The sequence below is a fragment of the Branchiostoma belcheri genome, unplaced genomic scaffold (genome assembly GCF_001625305.1).
Source record: "Branchiostoma belcheri isolate BF01 breed outbred unplaced genomic scaffold, Haploidv18h27 scaffold13, whole genome shotgun sequence".
Classification (NCBI taxonomy): Eukaryota; Metazoa; Chordata; class Leptocardii; order Amphioxiformes; family Branchiostomatidae; genus Branchiostoma; species Branchiostoma belcheri.
In genome coordinates, this window is record NW_017802713.1 from 1,112,374 (window position 1) to 1,133,879 (window position 21,506).

The 21,506-nt window shown below is 39.7% G+C and overlaps 1 protein-coding gene across 14 annotated transcripts in view; it reads right to left on the reverse strand.

Annotated features, from left to right (window-relative positions):
- LOC109463879 (rho guanine nucleotide exchange factor 7-like) overlaps positions 1-21,506 on the reverse strand; it is a 35,372-nt gene that overhangs the window by 12,556 nt on the left and 1,310 nt on the right. For 2 of the 14 annotated variants that reach the window (XM_019760756.1, XM_019760747.1), the window contains exons 1-13: positions 20,460-21,045; positions 18,921-19,028; positions 18,132-18,228; positions 17,097-17,147; positions 16,093-16,211; positions 15,316-15,410; positions 14,401-14,496; positions 13,735-13,857; positions 13,006-13,144; positions 7,745-7,804; positions 5,350-5,493; positions 3,914-4,000; positions 889-967 (exon numbers count right to left, since the gene is read on the reverse strand). In XM_019760756.1, the coding sequence (XP_019616315.1) occupies positions 889-967; positions 3,914-4,000; positions 5,350-5,493; positions 7,745-7,804; positions 13,006-13,144; positions 13,735-13,857; positions 14,401-14,496; positions 15,316-15,410; positions 16,093-16,211; positions 17,097-17,147; positions 18,132-18,228; positions 18,921-19,028; positions 20,460-20,627 (1,366 nt within the window). In that variant the 5' untranslated portion in view covers positions 20,628-21,045. Of the gene's footprint in view, positions 1-888; positions 968-3,913; positions 4,001-5,349; positions 5,494-7,744; positions 7,805-13,005; positions 13,145-13,734; positions 13,858-14,400; positions 14,497-15,315; positions 15,411-16,092; positions 16,212-17,096; positions 17,148-18,131; positions 18,229-18,920; positions 19,029-20,459; positions 21,054-21,506 lie in introns of those variants that run through there. The other 12 variants (XM_019760755.1, XM_019760748.1, XM_019760749.1 and 9 more) reach the window with 12 other exon arrangements.

Here is a 21,506-nt window from a genome sequence, read left to right on the forward strand (position 1 = left end):
TTGATTTTCGCCTGTTTTCAGAAAAAAAAATCACGTCATTCGAGGCTCTGGCCTGCCTCTAGGCCTGGGTAGTCCATGGTAGCTTGCTATATAGCGACAATACGGAGGTGGTAACTCTGGAGGATGGCATCCAGGCTACCGAAGCCCCACGACTCAAGAACTCATACACACAGTGTCGATTCATAAATTCCGCAAAAAGCCAGCATGTGCCATGTGTCGTATATGTCGCTATATTCTGCCGCAAATTCACAATACCAGCTTTGCCTTTGTATTCCTGTGGTTTAGTAGCAATTTCACTTTTGGCCGGATTTTTATTTCATTCGCCCGCGCGCACTAGTTTGGGGGTCTTCAGAGGATGTCATCCATAAAATTAAGTCGGTGTGGCCTAACAAAGAGAACTGAAAGAATACAGATTCTGAAGTAAGAATAGTCAGCGCTAGTACATTGTATTACATCAACATACTAATGATCATGATAATATTAATAACAACAGTAGAAAAACATGCAGGGGTGGGGGGGGGGTGTAAAGAAACCTATCTGTTTTTCTAGGCCACCCTTATAATATATAACTTGAAATATGAGAACGTTGGCATTGTAGATTTACTTACATTAAGCAAACAAAAGTAAATATTGTAAGTACAGCAAGAGCTTTATACCAAATGGAGGGTTCATACAATGTAGTTACACAAGGTTAATAATTTGTAACCATACATACATTAACTTCAGCCAACATTAAGTACACAACATTCCAGCTTTGATCCAGCTATCAGACATATTTTCACCTATGTGAGCTGTGAACAATGTATATTCATGCCACATTGTGCCCAATATAACTGACTCCTTTTAGTATTATTCAAGTGATTGTAAATGTTACAAGACAAGACTTACCTGAAATCTCAAAAGCATTCTTTATGTTATCTACGTCTTCTAATCTGGAAATATTCAAGCCAGACAAGGCAAGCTTTCCCTGGAAAAGAGGAGAGAAAAAGACTCAAATCAACACCTTCAGAATCCCTACATTCTGAGTATCTACTGGTGTGACTAACTATGATTTCAAGCATATGTAAACCCAGAAATTTTGCCTGTGTTTCCATGTCTTTGCACATCCATACCATACAAACATACGTACATGTATCAGCAGAACTACAAGTACTTCCTAACTTGCAACACTAACTTGTGAACATGTAACATACAAAAGGCAAAGAACAGACAACAGTAGGACATAACACAAGTCAGGATTGCCCTTGTTCATGTTCACCTTCAGTTAGCAGGGTCTGGTTTCAAATACCTTGGGATTGTGCCAACATGCCGCAGCCAGACACAAACAGGGGTGGTGGTAAATAATTAATAGAATTAAGAAAAGATTAGGAAACGCAGCCAACAAGGCTCCGGGGCAGAGACAGAACCATCATTCTAACATGTTTCTTTCAGTAACTCTAAAGTGAATGGAAGTATGTAAGTCAAGGTTCTGATAGAGGAAGTGACCAATATAGGACAAAGGTCGATGGTTTACCCGAAGTCGCGAGGAAGTGGTAGTGCTACAGCAAAAACGTGACCGTTACACGTTACATCCTGCTCGTACCAGTCTGCGCTAACTAACAGTAACACGCACGGCCACAACACAACACAACGGCCACCGCCCTACACCTCACTACAAAGCCGACTATCCCCGTACAATACAAACAAACAACCAAACAGTCGCGCACAAAACAAGAGCGGCTTTGGCTGGGAGGGTTTCAAAAGGCATGGCTTATCAACCCGCTGGGTTTGACGTGTTCTGTGACCTCTGGTGACCTTGAGAACAATGGAACACCGACTGGCACCTCAGTTTTCGCACCCTTTATTGGCTTTGGAATTCAAATGTTGTTACGGCGCTGAAAGAAGGCGTAGTCCTATTGGACAAACCATTACAGAGGAGAGGTGGTTTCTAACAGTAAAAGGATTTTTTAGGGCTCTGTCAATGATTGGCTATGATATATAAATAAATGCCCCAATTAAAGATAGTATGTCAAGGATATACCCAATAACATGCTCCATTTAACATAAATAAAAGCTACAATGTTGTACATTACCATACATTGTACAAGCTTTGTCTACTTTTAAAGGCAGTATTCAAAAGCTTTCAGTCTACTATACTTTAAAATGCAAAATTCAGGAGAATACATACTGATTTTCTCTTCCGTCTCATCACAACACAGCACATTTGTCTAACAGTATCCAGTACAATGACTGGACCAAACACTGAACTTCCAATTGGCAAGTCATCTTACTACCAAATATGGATGTTCTAGAGTTTGAGTTAATGACTGACTTTTGTCAGTGACAGACATGGAACAGTCTCACTCACTTCCTCCTACCAAACAAGGAACTGTAAATATCATCTACGTAGTTATGATTCAGGGTTATTTCATTAATAGTTGTAGGGGTGAAAATTTTTTTGATTAAAAAAATTCACATTCTGATCTTTCCACATGAAAAAAAATACCACTGATTTCTATTTCTTCAAACTAACCCACCAAATAAAGGGTATACATTAGAAAATGTCAATGCATAACAATGACCATATACACAGGTACTGTCAATAATATACAAGCATTTGAAGTGCCCTAGGCCATGCCTGGAAATGTGCCAAATTACAATGTATGTTCACTATGTGTTATTTTCCTTGTTACACCTCACTGGTTTGCAGTCAAGTCTACCTGCACTGAGCAAGCAAAACAATAGCATGACTATATGGGGCTTGCTAAGAGCCGTGGATTTGAAAAGAGACATGTTCAATGCCATGGACAGGCAAGTCAACCCTTGAAAGCTTAGTACATAGACCCTAATTTTCTCTTAATCTGATTATGTTTACCAGATACTAATCAATGCATTTAAAAGCAGTTAAAAGCCTGTATAACCTGTCCAAACTTGATTACTAACTGGGCCAAAGTGTGCTACTTGACACTTAAAACCTATCAATTAGGGTCATACACATTTTGACCTGTCTAATTCTGCCTTTAACTATGTAAAACCCAGAGTGGCGTTTGACAGTATTTTGTTGACTTATTCAACAATGTGTCTACTTTATACCTTACTTTTAGGTACTAAGTTAATGCAAATACCTGTTATGATACTAAGTATCAGCCCAGACTTACCATTTACTCTTAATCCTACAAATTCTAACAGAACCTGTAATCTGTACCTTCTACAAATCCCCGTCTTCAACATATTTTGTTGACTTGTCTACTAGTACCTAAATTCTAAGTACCAGCGTGCAAAATACCTGGTTGCCCAGTTGCCCCGGGCAACCAAATTTTACTTGGGGCAACCTATTTTTGAACCTAGGTAGCCCAGTGTGCTAACTGAATTTTAAGAACCCCTCCAAATCATGCCCGCTTGGCTTGCACCACTGTATCCGGCAGATGCTTTTTAATTTTAGGTATTAATGGTTATTACTAGTATCAGTTAACTAAAAGGCTGTTAGAAATATTGTCAAAGGCAAAGGTATGTAACATTACATAATTTAAGAAAGGTAGTAACTTAGAGGTTGGGCAACCTAAAATTCTGATGGGTAACCTAATTTTTGTCGTAGCTTGCCCACTGGGCAACCTGTGTTTTTTTTTAAACCAATTTGAACGTCATTTTTCCCCGAATCCCCAGACGTGCTTGCATCAAGTGTAAGACTTTTTTTTAAGCAAGATTTTTACGACTAGATGCCAAACGCCAACCCAAACCCTACTAGGGGCCAGGATTCCTCTAACTGAGGGGGAAATACATGTAAAGTGCCTTTCCCAAGGGCACAACGTCTGGGTCCAACCCTGGGGATTGAACCTGGGTCTTCTTCAGTCGACAGTCTCTATCCACTACACCACACAGACGCCACACATTTTGTACACTGTATTTGTACACCTGTACTAAGCGATGTTCTTACCTCATATATGAAGCCACTCATGCGAGGACTGATAGATAACATCAGCAGGACTCCAGGGAACAGCAGGAAGTAACGCTCCTTCTTCTCCTGAAAACAAAACAAGAATTTCTGTCAATCCCTAGAAATACATACATATGCTCTGAGCTCTTTTTCTACAGAAAATAACAGAACACATAGGATGTGTACTGACCCTCTAATACATACGGTGATTCATCAGCTTAGTAGCGTGCGTAGTCCAGTGGTTAGCGATCCTGCCTCTGGACTAAGACGTTGGGAGTTCGAATCCCGACTGTTGTAACTCACCCGACATGCACGCTACTGTTTAGGATGGCAGTCCTTAGGACGGGACATTAAGCCATGGTCCACTGTTCATTGTGCTTGTCGAGAAGAGCTAAGGGAATTTCCCCGGTACAATGTACCTGTAAATACTGTACATAACGTCTGTCTTCTCTGTCACGACCAGTGGAAGATTAGCTCTTCAGTGAGCTAAAACTGGTTCGAGATCACTATCTATCTTCGTGATGTTAGCATTCTTTTTTATATGAAAAAATGTTGGGGTCTTTGTTAAAGGAATAGAGGGGGGTTTCTCTGACAATGACATAATTTGTTATGTTCAAAATGAACCAACTGTTCCGGTTTCGCACAAAGGTAACAATTTGCGACTTAAAACCCACACCCAGGGCAAATTTAAAATTGCCAGGGGGGCAGAACCTTGATTCAAAATAGAACACAAAATGTCTGACTACGTTCACATAATGTGTCAACTCCAGGACATACATGTATGCTTCAATAGTCTGCGGTTGCACTGACCCAAACATGACAAAACTGTGTACAAGCTGGGAGCTCACTACAGTATGATATCAAACTTCAGTGCAAGATAGTGTGTTATGCCGAGGGGCAGTTATTCCAGCAAGTAGGATTTGGCCAAGTAACATACATTTCTACATCATTGTGTATCCCACACGCTTTCCTAAAAAGCAATGCATGATGTACAAAATGACTAATTAACTGGTGGACGTCCCAACTACTAAGTACCTAATACCAGCCCAGAAGAGAACACGAAAAAGCCATGCCTTCAAGTACCAGGGTTATCAACCAAGGATTGAGGTGTTCAAGAATTAATTCTTTCCTAGAAGTATCGCAGTGTGGAACTCGCTGTCACCAAGTACAGTAGGGCATTGTCATTAGATAGCTTTAAACAATGTCTAGAGTTAGAAGTTCAAGGGTAGTTTGGTGTAATATAGCCAGCTGCCGCCACGCCGCGTGCCTGCAAAGCTGGTGCGTTACGCCGAAAGGCGGTTATACCGGCTATACAGATACAGACAGAATGCACAGACACACAAACCCTAAGGGACCAACATGATGATGAACCCTAGGGGGCCTACATGTATGCTGGTGAGAAAGACATAAAGGAGACAGACATAAACCAGTCTTACCTCATCCCCAGTGTGAACAGTCACCATGGACATGAGGATGACCTCGCCCAGTTGGGAGATCTCCTCCCCCTCCCAACCTTTGATTTCACTGTTCATGATCTCAAACTCTATCTCCTTCTGCTTTCTCGTCTCCAAACACTCGTTCTGAAAAAGAAATTACAACAACATAAGTTATTAAATTATGTCATCAAGTACAGTAGAGGCATGGTCATTAGATAGCTTTAAACAATGTCTAGAGTTAGATGTTCAAGGGTTAGGTATAACAAGTCGATCGGTGTAATGTAGCCAGCTGCCGCCGCGCTGCGTGCCTGCGAAGCTGGTGAGTTACGCCGAAAGGCGGCAATACAGATACAGATATAGGTGTCGTGATAACTTGATACTTTTGCCATGACCTGAATTTCTTTATAAAAAATGAATGAATAAATTCTGGGAAAAATGAAAACATAACAGTTACTAAAAAGTTGTCTTCACAACTTAAACTTGAGTCATGGTCTGAATTAAACTTGAGTCATGGTCTGAATTCCTTGAAAAAGGAGGGAATACATTGTCATGTTTTCTGAACAGAAGTCACAGTTAACTTTGGTACAATATTAAAAATTAACATTGCCCAAAGACAATAATCTATAACTACACTTTTTCCATTTAATATACATGTGCGCATATGGTGTACAATCTATACACAACATTAGAACTAAGCACACCATTTTTTTACCTTAATCTCGTGACTATCTTCTTGTCCACTCCCATCCTCAACATCATCTGCCGACATTTTTCCTTGTACAATACTTCAATCAAGCTACTTTCACAATGCTAAAGATGCTCCCTTTGCTTTGGCAACGTCGACTTCTTGGGTCAAAGTCCCCAACTCTAGAACTGACATGTGTTTTTGTAGCATGTGGTGGGAGAGAAGGGCGTGGTGCATTTGTTTTACACACCTGTGTATATATATTGTCAATTGTTATCCTCACCATTATTACATGCGTGTATGAGGGGAACACTTGTAAGCTTTAAGGTTGATTAAGTATTGTGACATCTGGATATTTCTCAGGTTATTACTACTCTTCATTTGTAGGCATTGTTAGTTGGGATTTGGTAGGGGATTTGGTTTTACTATGTTGTGGGCAATTAATCAACAAAAGAGTAAATTGGTAATTAGTCATGTACAAGAATAAGGCTTTTTATTCTCAATACAAGATTCAATTTACTAGATTTTTTAACTGCCAAAGCAGATGTCACATGACTCTTTAGTACAGTGATTTGTGCAAAATGACCATTATGAGCAAATATGGCAACAAATATATTATTTAAAACTATGTAAATAGATTCAGGTACACAAGTTCTCATGATTATTCTTTTAAAATGTACACAAACCCAATGAGTTGCTTTTCAAATTTGGTGCTCGCTTGAAAGAGCATTTTTAGATTTTATTTGTCTTTTTTGTTAGGTGCTCAAAATGACACCGATCGTTATGGCCTTCCAAACATTAGCATTTTTGGTCAGTTTATCTGTGCTTATCTTTTTTTACTGGCCAACTGGATCCCATTAGCTAATACCACAGTGTGATAGCCCACATCTTCACCTTTACATCGATACCAAAGTCCCCTGGTTAGTTTTAGGACAAACGGGTTTGCCCCAAAGAAAATCGCGACGGTGCACACATCGCGGTGACGAAATTTTGGCCCAGTTGTAGCTACCGGCGCATACCATTCTGAGTTTCCGCAACATTTTGATACATTTAGCGTAATGTCATAAACTTCGTTCCTTAATATGAGAAACTGTATGAATGTGGTTACCACATGCAATATGATAAGTGACATGATAACTTTCAAGTATATACAAAAAGAGGATTTTAGATTAGGTACTGACCCTTCAAAAATTGGCAAATTTGAAGTCAATCGGCTTCGAACTCCAGCGTTCGAAAGCGTTCGAACCATGGAACCCAGACACGCGCCGGAAGTTGCCGAAGATTTCCGAACAAAAACCGTTGTTTGTTTACATTCTATTTATTGTGGCACACATAAATACGTCTGGCCTTGCGCAACTTATTCTCGCGCTGCTCTGAGTTGCCGAAAAGGCGAAATAGCGACGCTGATACGTTGAAAGTTATCGAAAATGACAATCTACATGAGAAAATTTCAATTATTTGTATTTTCAGTTTTGGCGCGAAAATCCTACATAATATCACTTTAAATGTTGTCTTTTTGTTAGATGCTTGGAAATTTACTCTTCTGAACAAAATATTTGCCATTCTGAGACATTTTTATTTTTTTTTACACATACAGTTTTTACAATTTTTCTACATTTCCAGTTCAAAAGTCTCAGGGCTTGTTTTCTTGACTATTATTGTGAACTTTTACTTTACTATCCACATAATCTGAGTATGCCCCAGACTTACCGCAATATTCTTGTAGACTGGTATGGCCTGTTGTACATCGTATCTGTCGGGATGGCCCTCCTGTAAAGAAGAAAAACACAACTTCCTGAAAATTCTTTTACTTTCATGGTGGTTTTATTTTATGAAAATGATGGTTTTACAGTGTCTTAAATTTGTGGTTGAAACAGATCTATAGTATAGTAGTCAGGCAAGGGAGAAGCATTGAAGTGTCAACTGTCTTATATATGTATTGGAAGCCAACAAAACATGTGTATTACCAGAAGTAGTGATGACCTAACACACTGTACCTGGCTGTCAATCAAAATTAGCCAAAAGTTTAACCAACCAATGAGACAAGAAATGCACTGGTTAAGTCTTTGTATTTCTATGCCTTTGCTGCACATTGGTACATGTAGGTTTTTTAATTAATGATATGGGCAGGGCTATTGTCCTAAACACATGTATAGAACATCAGAAACATAAAGTTAAAAATAATCCTGCTTTAAATACTGGGATTCAAACCCTGGACCACGAGTACACTAAAGAAGTTGAACTCATGAAATTGTCCAGCACCCTGCTAAGAGCAATGTTGACAGGTGTTTGAACTATGTCCCCTGACCTAGTTCTGTCAAGAACGACCTTGGTCCTTTGGCCATGTACACCAATCAGATTCCACTGTTCAAACAATTCAAACAGGTTCCAAAAGTTCTTTCCTATCCCTCAAAAGCACTCAAAATCATTATACAAAAATGAAACAATCATTGATTGAGGGGATGAAAATCCTTTTACAGAAACTGTTTGAAAGGAAGTTACAGAAAAATGTGTCTACTGGTACTTGTCAAATTCTTCATGGAAGACCTCAGAACATTCCATTGCCCAGGTCAGCCATTGTCGTGAATGCAATGTTCAAATAACACATTCCTTTATATTGTGTATATTATAAACCATCCTTACTTATTCATTATCTTTTGGTTAGTATTGTACAGTCTGTGATGAACCATTGTGAAGTTTCTGGCATTGAAGCATTCATAAATCAATCTTGATTTTTTTTTTATACCTAACAACATAACCTTCCAGAAACACTTGAAACAAAATCAGTTTAGCAAATATTACCTGCGTTCTTTGTTCTAAGGAACAGTAAAGCACAACAACTTAGTATTCAAACTTGTGAAAGTTGCTAAAAAAAATACAGGCTCCTTGAAATCTAGAGATGACTACAACAAACTAAACATCTATCAAACAGGCTTGACAAAAAAAAAAAGATGCGTGATCATATACATGTATAATGAAGCTTGCTACTCAAAAAGAATTGGAAAGGGGACGGAGTAAGAAGTCTCCTTTCTTACTTCAATACTGATGGAGCCATCCCAAATATCGGACATGTTCCTTCTACGATGCAGCAACCTCTGACAGCGACAACAAAACATTCGCACTGGCCGCGGGACCACCGCTACTCTCCCCGGTCACTTCACTTCAAACCACATGTTACGGACCTTTTGAACTTTCATTGACCAGCCCTCTCAAGGAAGGGGGTCGCTTCAGAAGTGCCAGTTTTCTTGGTCAACAATATTTGTTTCTTTGAAACTGATTATGTAACATGTATCAGTAAGCTTGACAAGCTTGCACTCAGCAACTCTCATCAACAGATAGGTTGCAAATCTAACCAAAGTGTTACAATTTAATAAATTCTACTGAAGTTTGACATACCAGAAAAAACATATCGCTTTGGGAGTAAGAAGTACTTTTGACATGCCCCAATGTAAACAGGCCGGCAGGTTGTTGGAGATTAAACAACAGACTGACCAAGAACAAACATCACACCTGTAGGCCCCGTAATTACCCTGGTAACATCTGCTCAATGTTTAACCTTCTTTAGACCAAGGGAGAACCTTCTGAAGTTCTGGCACTACTTTTCTATTGGTTGCAGGATTGAGCAGAAGTCAAGAGACTAACCACATTTTTCAATATCATACATTTGTACCAGTACAATGCGTTTTTACCTCCGGGTAGGGATGTACATCCCGAGCGCGGAGGTTTTGTGAGGGAAGACGAAAATTGCGTTCGCACCCGTTTCTCGCGTTTGGGTGGACGGATATGTCTGGGAGTTGGTATACGTTTTGCTGTTGGGCTGTAGATGGTGCACGTTGTTTTGGTTTTTTAGTATGTGTGTTTTAGTGCGTCAAAATGATGCGTTTAGACCGCCGATGGACACCCCTTTCAGTGTGAAAGTGGACCTCAGCTTTTGACCTTTGCATGTATAAGGACGATTGAGGTCGCGACCACTGATCTGACCTTTCACACAGAGGGGTGTCAGCATTGTCGATAAATTCTTTCTTTGAAACTGTTCAGATGTGAACCACATGTGCCGTCAATCAACGTCTCATTATCGTGCCCGTGCCGGAAACTGCCGGCCGTGTCTGAAACAGGGCTGCTATTCACACTGATATCTAAACAAACACATGGCAGCACGACCTGAATATATCACCGCCACTTGTGCTAACCGTGGCAAATATGTCGCTGTTCTTAGCTGCCTGCCGCGGTTTGGTACCGGTTAAATCTAACAGGAATCAATGAAACCTTGCTGATAAGATTGCGATTTGTTTTCGAAAATATTATTTTGTCTCGTGTTTGTAACGTTCGCTCAAAATGAGGTTCTAAGTTTTAACCGTAACATGAAAGATATGAACACGCTTCTGTGCATGTTTTGATGGGTTTTTTTTACGTGATTTGAACTAGTGTGGGATAAGTGGGGAGGGATGGCAGCCGCGGGGGGAAGCGTAGCGGCTTGATACATTTTCGAGAGCAAGTTCCGTTCCGCGCACTGGAGTTGATCGCTGGTCGCTGAGGGTCGGGCAGCCAGATTCGCCACGGGATGCCCCCTGTCCTTTCTATTTTTGGGCTCCAGTCGGCTAGGGGGGATTAGTGATTTCACAGATCATTTAGCCAATTACAAACATTTCGAAACTTTTCGAAAAACTAAAACTGAAACTGTTTTTTTATTCACATTGATTGGCAGCCAATATTCATTGCTTGGCTGAATTGCACAAGTGATTACATGTTAAAATAGCTTGAAAAGAGATACACATTAAAAAGCACAACATTGACGATTAAAATTAAATAGATTTAAAATTTTGTAGCTCAGGTCCATTAAAACAGAGGCGGACTATTTACAAATCTTGATTGCTGAGGCTTATTGCCTGAAACAGAAAAGGTTTCCTCAGTCTTTCAGTTCTGAACTTCGGAACGGAGATGTGGTTTCCATTTCTCAGGGACCGCCGTGTGCTCTGGTGTCTGTCGCAGGGCATCAAAGAATGCAAAGTGTGGCTGACATGCCGCATTTGCTTGAGCAGAGTTTTTGCTGCAGTTTCCCGTCTGTCCTGGAGGGTGGAGAAGGGGGTTGTTTGAGTACTGTTGCCGTAGGATTCTCGCCGCCCTTCTCTGTACAGCCTCAAGAGTGTTGTTCTGTTTTGTGTTACAGCCCACGTACACGACATTTGCATACTCTAACACAGGTCGTATCAGAGTCGTATACACAGTTTCCAGGTCCTCTGGTGGCATCCCGCCCTTCTTGAGCATGCGGAGAAAGTGAAGACGGGTTGAGCCTTTCTTTGCCATGTGTAAGATTTGGCTGTCCCACCCAAGGCTGCGGTGACGTTTGAAGCCCAGATACGTGGCACATTCAACAACCGGGACTTCTTTGCCTCCAAGTGTGAGAGGAGGTGGAACAGGTGGATTTTTTGAAAAGCACAGTCTCAACTCATAGGACTTATCCCCGTTCATAATCATATTGTTCTTGTTCGCACAGGTGTCAAGTTGCGTAGCTTCCTCTTGCATAGTTGTGTCACGTGGTATTCGCGTGAACACACACACACCCAGACACCATTCACTAATTTAAAGAACAGTCCCAACATGCACCCAACATTCTGCAACATACATTACAATACCCGGAGGTACAAAATCTACGATTTTCCTTGTTACATCTGCTAAAATTTTAACCTTCTTCAGACCAAGGGGGCCTTCTGAAGTTCTGGCACTACTTTTCTATTGGTTGCAGGGTTGAGCAGCAGAGACAAACCACAGTGATTTTTGTCACTATCATACCTGTACAATGTGTTTTTACATCTGCTCAATGTTTAACCTTCTTCAGACCAAGGGGGCCTTCTGAAGTTCTGGCACTACTTTTCTATTGGTTGCAGGTCTGAGCAGCAGAGATGCACCACAGACATGATTCTTTTTCACTATCATACCTGTACAATGTGTTTTTACATCTGCTCAAATTTTAACCTTCTTCAGACCAAGGGAGCCTTCTGGCACTGTGTTTCTATTGGCTCTGGGGTTGCGCAGCAGATGGGTGGTTAACTTCCCTAGAAAAGTGACTTTTTTCTATAATCATACCTACATTCTACCTGTATAAGATATGTTTTTACGACTCCAAACGACCTTATTTTTAGACTAGTGGTATCACTGTAAGTGTAACTAAGTGGTATTTTGAAACATAACCTTTTTGTAGTATGCTGTTTTAATGATGACTTCTTTTCTTGGCTTTTCAAATACACGGGTATAGAGTTTTCAATAAGAAACACCCAACAAGATAAAAGAAAATGTCACCATGTTTTTTTTGTTTATAATCCTTCCATTATTACCAACACTAAAACAAATCACAGAAGGCTAAGTAGATGTTCACACTAGTTGTAATGTGTTTCTAATAAGATTAGCACACTGATATCATTACTTTCTGTCCTTGATCTATTCTGGTGCCACTCTGATATGTTATTTTGGCCTTGTGAGAAAACAGATCAATGCAAATGATACTTTGCACACACATTTGAGAAACAAGTAATCTGTTTTTCAGCCTTGAGTTGGGACAAGAAAAACATTGTAAATTATACTTACACTCTACATATGTTCGGAAACTGTTCCAATCTTTTGATTTTACTATCCTTTGATTTATGATTCTAGAGTTTTTGCTTTGTGAATATTCAAACCGCAGAAAATTCCTTTTACTTATGCTCATAATGTTTATAAGTTCATAATGCAATAGAAGACTTTTATAACGCACTTTTCAAGTAAAACTAGAACTAAGAGTCTAGAGTTTCCTTAATAATTTATGATATTTAGTTTGTGTTTTGTGTGAAGATTGAAACTACAGAAATTTTCTGTTAAACATCAAGTCCATAACATAATGTATTTCACTACTATTAGAAGACATTAAGTACCAAGCACTTACAAGTAAAACTATAACTTAGAGTATAATACACAGATGTTAAGAAAGTCCAGTCTACCTCGAGGTGTCTGTCCAGTTCCTTAAGGAGAGTGGGGTACTTGTCCAGTCTGCGGAAGGGCTGGCTCAGACCAGTGGTCAGTGTCATCAGGCCAGGACTGGGCGCTCCCTGGTTCTCCATGAATCTGTTCAGTTCCTCACTACAACAGCAGAAAAATACATCTTTAGTCCTTTTTTTGCATAGACAACTCTTTTCAGGATTCATTTGTATTACAATTTAGGTCTGCTTGGAAACCTTTCAATTACAATGGTAAAATCATGTTGGGAAATATTTTGTGTACAATCCTTGAGGCAAATATTGGCACTACTTTTTTAAATTGATATGGTAAAGTAATAATAACACAACCATAAACAATCTGTTCTCCATAACCAATATGACACATGTCTGTGTTTTTCTTCTGAATCAGTTGTCAGTAGCAACAACAGTACTGACTTTTGTGTTTAGATAAGTGAGAAGAGTCTAGTACTGTCTTGTGTTTAGGTAAGTACCGGTAGTACTGACAGTAAGATACGTGACAGTAGCACTGACATTGTATTTAGACAAGTGACAGTGGCACTACTGACTTGTTTCTAGATAAAACAGAGACAGCCTGGGAGTGGTTGGCACAGTAGCCCTGGTATAGTGCTACTGTACAACAAAAGTACTGAAGTGTGTTTAGACAAGTGACAATAGTACTGATTTGTGACTGTAGTACTGAATAGTGTTTAGACAAGGGACAATGGTACTGACTTGTTTCTAGATAAAACAGAGACAGCCTTGGGGTGGTTGGCACAGTAGCCCTGGTACAGCGCTCTCATCTGACCTGCAACCTTCAGAAAACATCCTCCTACTCTCTGCTGAGGGCCTGGAAGCCTGGAGGGGGCACAAACAGACAAGAATAAAATTTCTTTACACAATAGATCACCTTCTTAGAAATGTACATTGCATGAGAGTTTATAACACCATAATAAAAACACTGTTTGTACGGTTGAAAACTGTCTAGCACTAAAATTAATAACAGACATAAAAATCACAAACATTACAAAATTTGATGGCTGTCTCATTCAAAGAAAGTCAAAAGGGGAGGTCACAAAATTTCTTTATTGACATTATGATCTGTCTTCATGCAAGCATGCATCCAGCCATCTTGAGAAATGATGCGGGTACAATGTTATGGCTGTGGGCAGTTTTCTTGCATTTTTTGTAAAATGTTCTGCTGTAAATCATGAAACTTTTGCAGCAGTTTTATTTTGCATCAGGAAGGACATATTTGCAGTGTCATGAATTCATGGTGTAGAGGTCAACATAAAAACCAATAAAATAAACCCTCAACAAAATATTCACAATTAACAGTAATTATGCCCGAATTCTAATCTGACTAAATTTCTGAACATAGAGACAACCCTGCTGCCTTACTTTGCACAGTCCTCGAGGTTCTTGAGCAGGGCCTGCTGCATGTTGACTACATCCTCCAGGTTCCCACACAACATCATACACTCAGGGTTGGACAGGCTGGGGAACACAGCACACACAACACAGATTAGTCTTCTCATGGTTAGATAGTGCCAATAGAACTGAGATTGACTTCTAAATATTGTACTCATAGGAAAGAACTGATCATGTTATGTAAGGTCTGGTCACATTTGTCGTACCGTATTGTAGCAAACTAAAAGCATACTAGTACTTGGGATAGTCATCTGTATCTGTATCTGTATAGCCGGTATAACCGCCTTTCGGCGTAACACACCAGCTTCGCAGGCACGCGGCGCGGCGGCAGCTGGCTATATTACACCGATCGACTTGTTACACCTAACCCTTGAACTTCTAGCTCTAGACATTGTTTAAAGCTATCTATTGACAGTGCCCCTACTGTACTTGGTGACAGTGAGTTCCACTCTGCGATAGTTCTAGGAAAGAATGAATTCTTGAACACCTCAATCCTTGGTTGATAACTCTGGTACTTGAATGCGTGGCTATTTCGTCATGTATGTTTAAGATGAACAAAATTCAACTGTCTTGTTACCAGAAAGGCTATCTTAGACCGGAAAGCTTAGTCTTCTAATGGCTAAAGGCATTCAAAGCAATTTCAGGGTGGCAATAGAAAAAAATTCTGAATTTCTTAGCACATTTTCATCATCATTTCAAACTTGAAGTGCGAAAAATAGCCCCTAAAGATGCTGTGCGAGGTGTCTTTTTATTTTTTGTGTACCGCCCAACAGTTTTCCCTTGACCATTCAAAAGAAATACATGTATACACTGTAGCTTTATACAATATCCCATACGATTATACAATCAACGACACATGTAATTTGTATATAATGCTATGCTTACATTCCAGCATTTTGTAGTGGCTTTAAGTATGTGACCAGGAAAGTGTGCATCTCATCAGTATGAGCCTTCTCTGTCTCCAGGATGTTCTGTAGAACCTGCAAAAAACAAAGACAAGTTTAAACTACTGGTTCTTCCCTTGAAACTTAATCTACTCTTTACACACAAGCCTTCAGAGAAGCCAAGTGACAAGTCTCACTGGAGTGACTGGTCAAAAGCTCTAGGTGAGAACCATTCTTTGTGTTGGAACAAACATTTAAAACTTTAACACACAAGCCTTGTTACTTGTGGTCCTGGTCTTTCTGATGTACTTTCTTTCTTGTCTGTTGTTCTATTACTAAATTGTATGAAAAATATCTTTTTAGGCCACACCAATTTAATTTGTTGGTTCTCGGATTCGTCTCTTCGTTTTTTTCTGATTTGCAAAAAAAAAAAAATTGATTCTGGTCCTGAATCAACTGAAAAATGCTCATATTTTGCCCCCCAACAGCTGAGGAAAGTCCTTAGTTCCTAGTTGTTACAGTTTTCCCATCTATCATTGCAGTGGTTTGATTAAAAGTTCAAAATTCAATGTTTAAATTTTAACCCAGCCTTTTGTGTTGACTTCATGGCTCATTTTGTAGCATTTAAGCCTATAATAGGATGCCTAGACCTGTTTTTATTTTTATTTTTTTTCGCCCTGTCGCTTCATATTTTTTCTGAAAAAATCCGAGAACCAACAAATAAAATTGGTGTGGCCTTAGTAGAAGAAAAAAATGCTGTAGTTGTGGACAAACTTACCAAGTTGTGGTACATCCTGGCACTTTCTGCAGTCTTGGCTGGCACAGTGATCTGCTCTGCAGTTCTGCCCGTACCTGCTGGGGGGCTCTTTGGTGTGGGGGACAGTGGTCCAACATCAACTGGTGGAGACAAAGTATAATAATATAAATTTACAATGCTTTATACATTGTACTTACAAACAATAAACAAGCTTTTGGAAGAAATGTGACATATTGCCAGCAGCTTTACTGACTGTTAGCCAGTAGTAGCCATTGTTTTCTACTTTTCTTTAGAAATGTATGTTTTAATGTATTCGAATCCAAGACGATTGCTATCTTTTCAACTTGAAGGATATTTTTACAAACAAAAATGTCTTGCATTTGTCTTTACTAAAACATGCTATTCTTTGCTAATCTATGTGTGTGTGTGTGTGTGTCCCCTCTTTAGGAAAAATGTAAATATGCACTAGAACAATGTATGAAATATGACAGGAAATTCCTAAATGACAGCCAATTATAAGAAGTAGAAGAAAGGAAATTTATACTGAATCAGAATGTTAAGTGACCAAAAGTATGTCATTATCAACCTTTTAATCTGACATTTGTTAGTTCACTGTTATTAAATTCCATGCCAACGCAAACTTTTGTCTTACACTGATATGACATATAAAAGTTGGCAATGTTTGAGCAAACTTGGTGCTAACATCCCCTTTCCTTTTAAACGTTGGTGTGTTCTTATTGACTTTTAAACCATTCTTTTGCAACGTAAGTGGTACATGTAACAATACCTTACCCTCTTGAAGTATGGGATGAAAAACTTTGGTTTGTTACCTCCTTCATCCATAAACCTTCCAAAGCCCTGTCCTGACATTCTAACTAGTAACAGAATAATCCTGTCTTGTTGCTCCCATTTTGTAAAAACATTAAAAGACCATCCATACAATTAATATTCTACAGCCTTTGTAAGTCAAGGTCATCTAAGCATGCATTGTGCAAAGCATGCTGGGAAGGCATGGGGAGCCTTACTAAGTTTTTGCTGGTCCCCAGAACGTATCCTGACGTCACCGTGATGGGGAACTGTCATCATGGCAGCAGGGAGAGGAGAGAGAGGGAAGGAGAGAGCAGGAAAAGGAGGTTAATGTTGTAAAGTAGGCACAGCTACAAGTTTTAAAGAACTACCCTTAGCTAGCTAAAGCAACATGAGGAAAAATGTAGTATACCATAAGATACTTGCTACTGATAGGGTTCTACAATTATGTATGTATATATATCAGTCAGTCTCAGAAGACTATGACCAACTGCGCAGGTCAAACAGGAGGGCTCATTCCTATCTACATGTACAAGATAAATCAGATTTGAGCCTACAATTATACACACACACATACACACACACACACACAAAGCACACAAACACACACTCACACACACACACACACACACACACACACACACACACACACACACACTCACACACACACACACACACGGCTGCCTTTTTCATTTGGCAACTTTTACCAATAACTTACCAGAAAAGAAAGAGCTAACCCTATTATTCTGAATACTAATAATACATTTGAAAGGGGCATGGATCGATTAATGGCATATAGATGAATATAGATGACATACTTAACAACCATGATATTGCCAAATAAATTATTCATATGGAATATGAGTAAGACATTCCACTGGGACATTGGTCTAAATGAGGCCCTATGATGATACTCATCGACAAAATGCAGCAGTGCAGAAAAGAAGACTTCCAAGGTACTAGTCTGAAGTACAGTGTATCTGAACGTGTTTATTCTTTTCTTGCAACTCTCCACAAGAATACAAGTGGAGGGGGGGGGGCAATACAGGTGCATTAACTTTCAAGTTGCCCCAGTAAAATAATACTTCATACAAGTATATAAAAACAGGTAGAAGTGAACTTATACCGAAGACTCAGAGGTCCTAGAACAGACATTGACTAGAACAATGAGTACAAACTATATATTATTGAGGAGTGGTATGACTCTATGAGACTACATTGTATAAGCTAACATTTATGTGTCTTGTACTTACCAACCCCTGGGACATTTTTGACCTCCTTCACGTAGTTACTTGGGAACCAGCCCACACGTCCATTCAGTACACCTTCCCACCACCCTCCTTCAACAACCTGGACAGAGAGAGCACACTATACTACTCACACTTCACATGAACAAACATTAACAACCTGCCACATACTGAAATGGAATTTCATTCAATAATTGTGTTCTTAGGTAACATGTTCAAAGTTACACAACTGTCAGGTTGTAGGTCAGAGGTGAGTGAGTCATGTAATCAAAATGATTGACCAGATATAGCCACCACTAAAACTTGGATCAGCTGATAGTTACTGCAATAGTAATGCCCGCTTTTCTTGAATCACAGCTCCTGTTTACAAACTCTCAAAGCCACATCTGCAGTTCCAAAGAATAATGCTAATGCATCAGTAATATCATTACTTTTGTTTTGAAGCCTGGAAGTTATCTACAAAAATAGAATCTTTGATCATGTCACAGCCTGTTATATTTACTTATCAAACTTCTTGCCATGGGCTTATCTTAAAGAAGAGATTATATTATTTCTTCCCTCATGAACTGAATGAAATGCGGCCTACAGGCTAATTTGAGCTTCTCCGATGAATAAAGAATGTTTATTTGTTTGTTTGTTTCTTTGAACAAAAGAACTGACCTGTTACCTGTTCCGAATTGTTTATGTTCTTGTTGTGAGGGCTAGCCCTTTATAATAGCCTCCGGCTAGTTGGGCAGTCCTGGCTGTATGTATATGTCTTATACAGTCTAATAAATCAAATCAAATTAAACTGACCTGTGTTATGGTAATGATGTCGCCTTTCTTGAAGGACAGTTCATCCTCGTCCGTCCCCTGAAAGGCGTATCTCGCCTTCACGATCATCTGTCTTCCGTCTGCCATCTTCTGAAACAGAAAACCTTCCCGTTAACAACACCACTCGTGGCAATTAGCAGGGAATTTAATAATTCAACACTCTGGTCTTGTACTCAGTGGTAGCTTTTTCCTAGCCTCTACCAGGCCTTTCTATGGGCGTACAGATCCTAGAATTCGGTAAAAAAAGAGAGAAATAGTTGGCCAGGAGAGTCAGCTAACTGTGCGGTCAGTCAAACTCCAAGGCGGCCAAACTCCCTTGGCAAATATTCTAGAATGTATAGCCAGCGTAGTTAGTCTGGTAGGGACTAGCTTTTCTCTGGGCTCACACGGAGAATTCATCAACCACCAATTTTACCAAATAAGAATCGTCATAAACACACAAATGTTGAAAAAAAAACCCAAAGAGTCAGAGATTTTTTTATTTCTGAGAAGTATGTAATCCTCATTGATCAACTTCCTGAATTCCCCACATGCATTTGACCTTTCTTGCTGGGTTTTAGGTCAGACAATAAAATATTTGACCTCTTGTAATTCTGTCTGTCAATATCCCCCCCCCCCACCCAAGTGCTGTCAATTGTAACCTCTGTCTAGACAAACAGATACATAAACCCACAGCTCAACCAAACAACGCTTCTATAAGCAAACCACATGAAACCTAACAGCAACCTGGAATTTGCAGAATAAATCTGAGACTGCAGCAAGAGTTGAAATCTGTGATAGACAAAAAAAATTTTCCAACAATTTCCTCTCCTAGTCTTATGAATATGACATACCTTTTAACCTCCGACTAACCCCAAAACAGATGCAAACACTATTTGTATACCTCAGTTGTGAAGAGGCTATGACAGAAAACTGACAGACAAGTGCTTTTCCAAAGCCTTAATAACTGGACACTGTATCCTCTAAATGGTCCACCTGTCTTTTAGACAAACATACCCTGGGGTTAGGGGTCTATTTAAAGACATGAATCCCCAAAATATGTTTTATCAAAACATGTGCTTTACGAAATAGATATTACAAGGTTCATATTTCCTGCTATGCAAGTACATTACTACATATACAATACACGGAAAAACAGAATTCAGTTTGAAAATCTTTAAGAAAACTCAATCATGTTTGCATACCACCGAGATTCTTTTTAATCAAAATGTTTTACAATTGTACAGTAGAATTATACAAAAACAGAATTTTATTTCCGACGCTTTTGTAAACAGCATTGTTAAAACAGAAAAACAAAATATCTCTAACCAAATAAAACAACAATCACAGAACTACAGATAGACACAATGCTTGTGTCAAACTCATTAAGTTCGTAGCTTGTATTTCTTTAAGCACTGCCTGAGGCCTGTAACTTTAGTGTGAGCAAAATTCGGAATGTTCTGAAAAAGAGAAATGTTTGGAAGAGTCTCCTACATCATGAAATTGACCGAAACAATTCCATATAAATGGAGCTGGACCTACATGTACGTTCTGCATCACATGACTGCCCGCAGTGCCATTCCCGTTCGAATTCGCTTTCTGTCGAACCTGCGACTTCAACTGACGACATAAAACAGACAACCCCGCAATTACCCTACCGGTGACCCCGACAAGGGACCGCCGCAGACTCACGACGTTGTCCAGCAACATGGTCGTGATCTATCCCTCCTCGCGACCGAGAAATCATCGCGACGCAACTCTCACTTCCATGGCGAAGCTGCGGCCAAGCCCGTGTGCGTAGCAAGTTGGCAGAAGCTAGGGTTTTATTTTAAGGTCTCTGTATCGCGTGGTCTGTCGGTACCGGACCTGGGCCAGTCAAGACGCCACAACAATGTCCGATGCACAGATAGGCGACAATTGATAGCCGTTTACTCACCCCTTGTCGGCAGTCTGCAGGCATACCGAGGTCAGCACAAGCCCTGAGGCTTAGAAAGTTCACGTCTGTTTGCTATATATGGTTCTTCTCAAGTTACATGGCTATGACCTGTCATAACACAATGTAACAACATAGCCAAGGTATTCTTAATATCTGTGTCACTCAGCTCAAGTTTGCTACATAAAGTTTACATTAGGGAAGTGGTTTGCCAATATTGACAAATCTGGGCAAAGATGAATACAAGAAATTGTCAATCAACTCAGTGTTTACTGACGTTCCCTGTCCTGGTTTTGCCCGTACATTGTCATGTTTTTGTCCACTCCATGCCGTTTTTGCCTGTTCCCTGTCCCATTTTTGTCCTATCCCTGTCCTGTTTTTGCCCATTGCCTGTACTGTTTTTGTCCATTCCCTGTCCTGTTTTTGTCCAATCCCTGTCCTGTTTTTGACACATTTTCCTGTGATTTTTACACATTCCCTGTTTTTGCCTATTCCATGTCCTGTTTTAGCCCATTCCTTGACCTATTTTTCTCCCTTCCCTGCTCTGTTTTCTAGAAATCCCACCCTGTTTTTCTCTATTCCCTCTCCTGTTTTTCACCATTCCGCTGTCATGTTTTTCTCTGTCCTATTTTAATCTGTTCCCTGTCCTGTTTTTG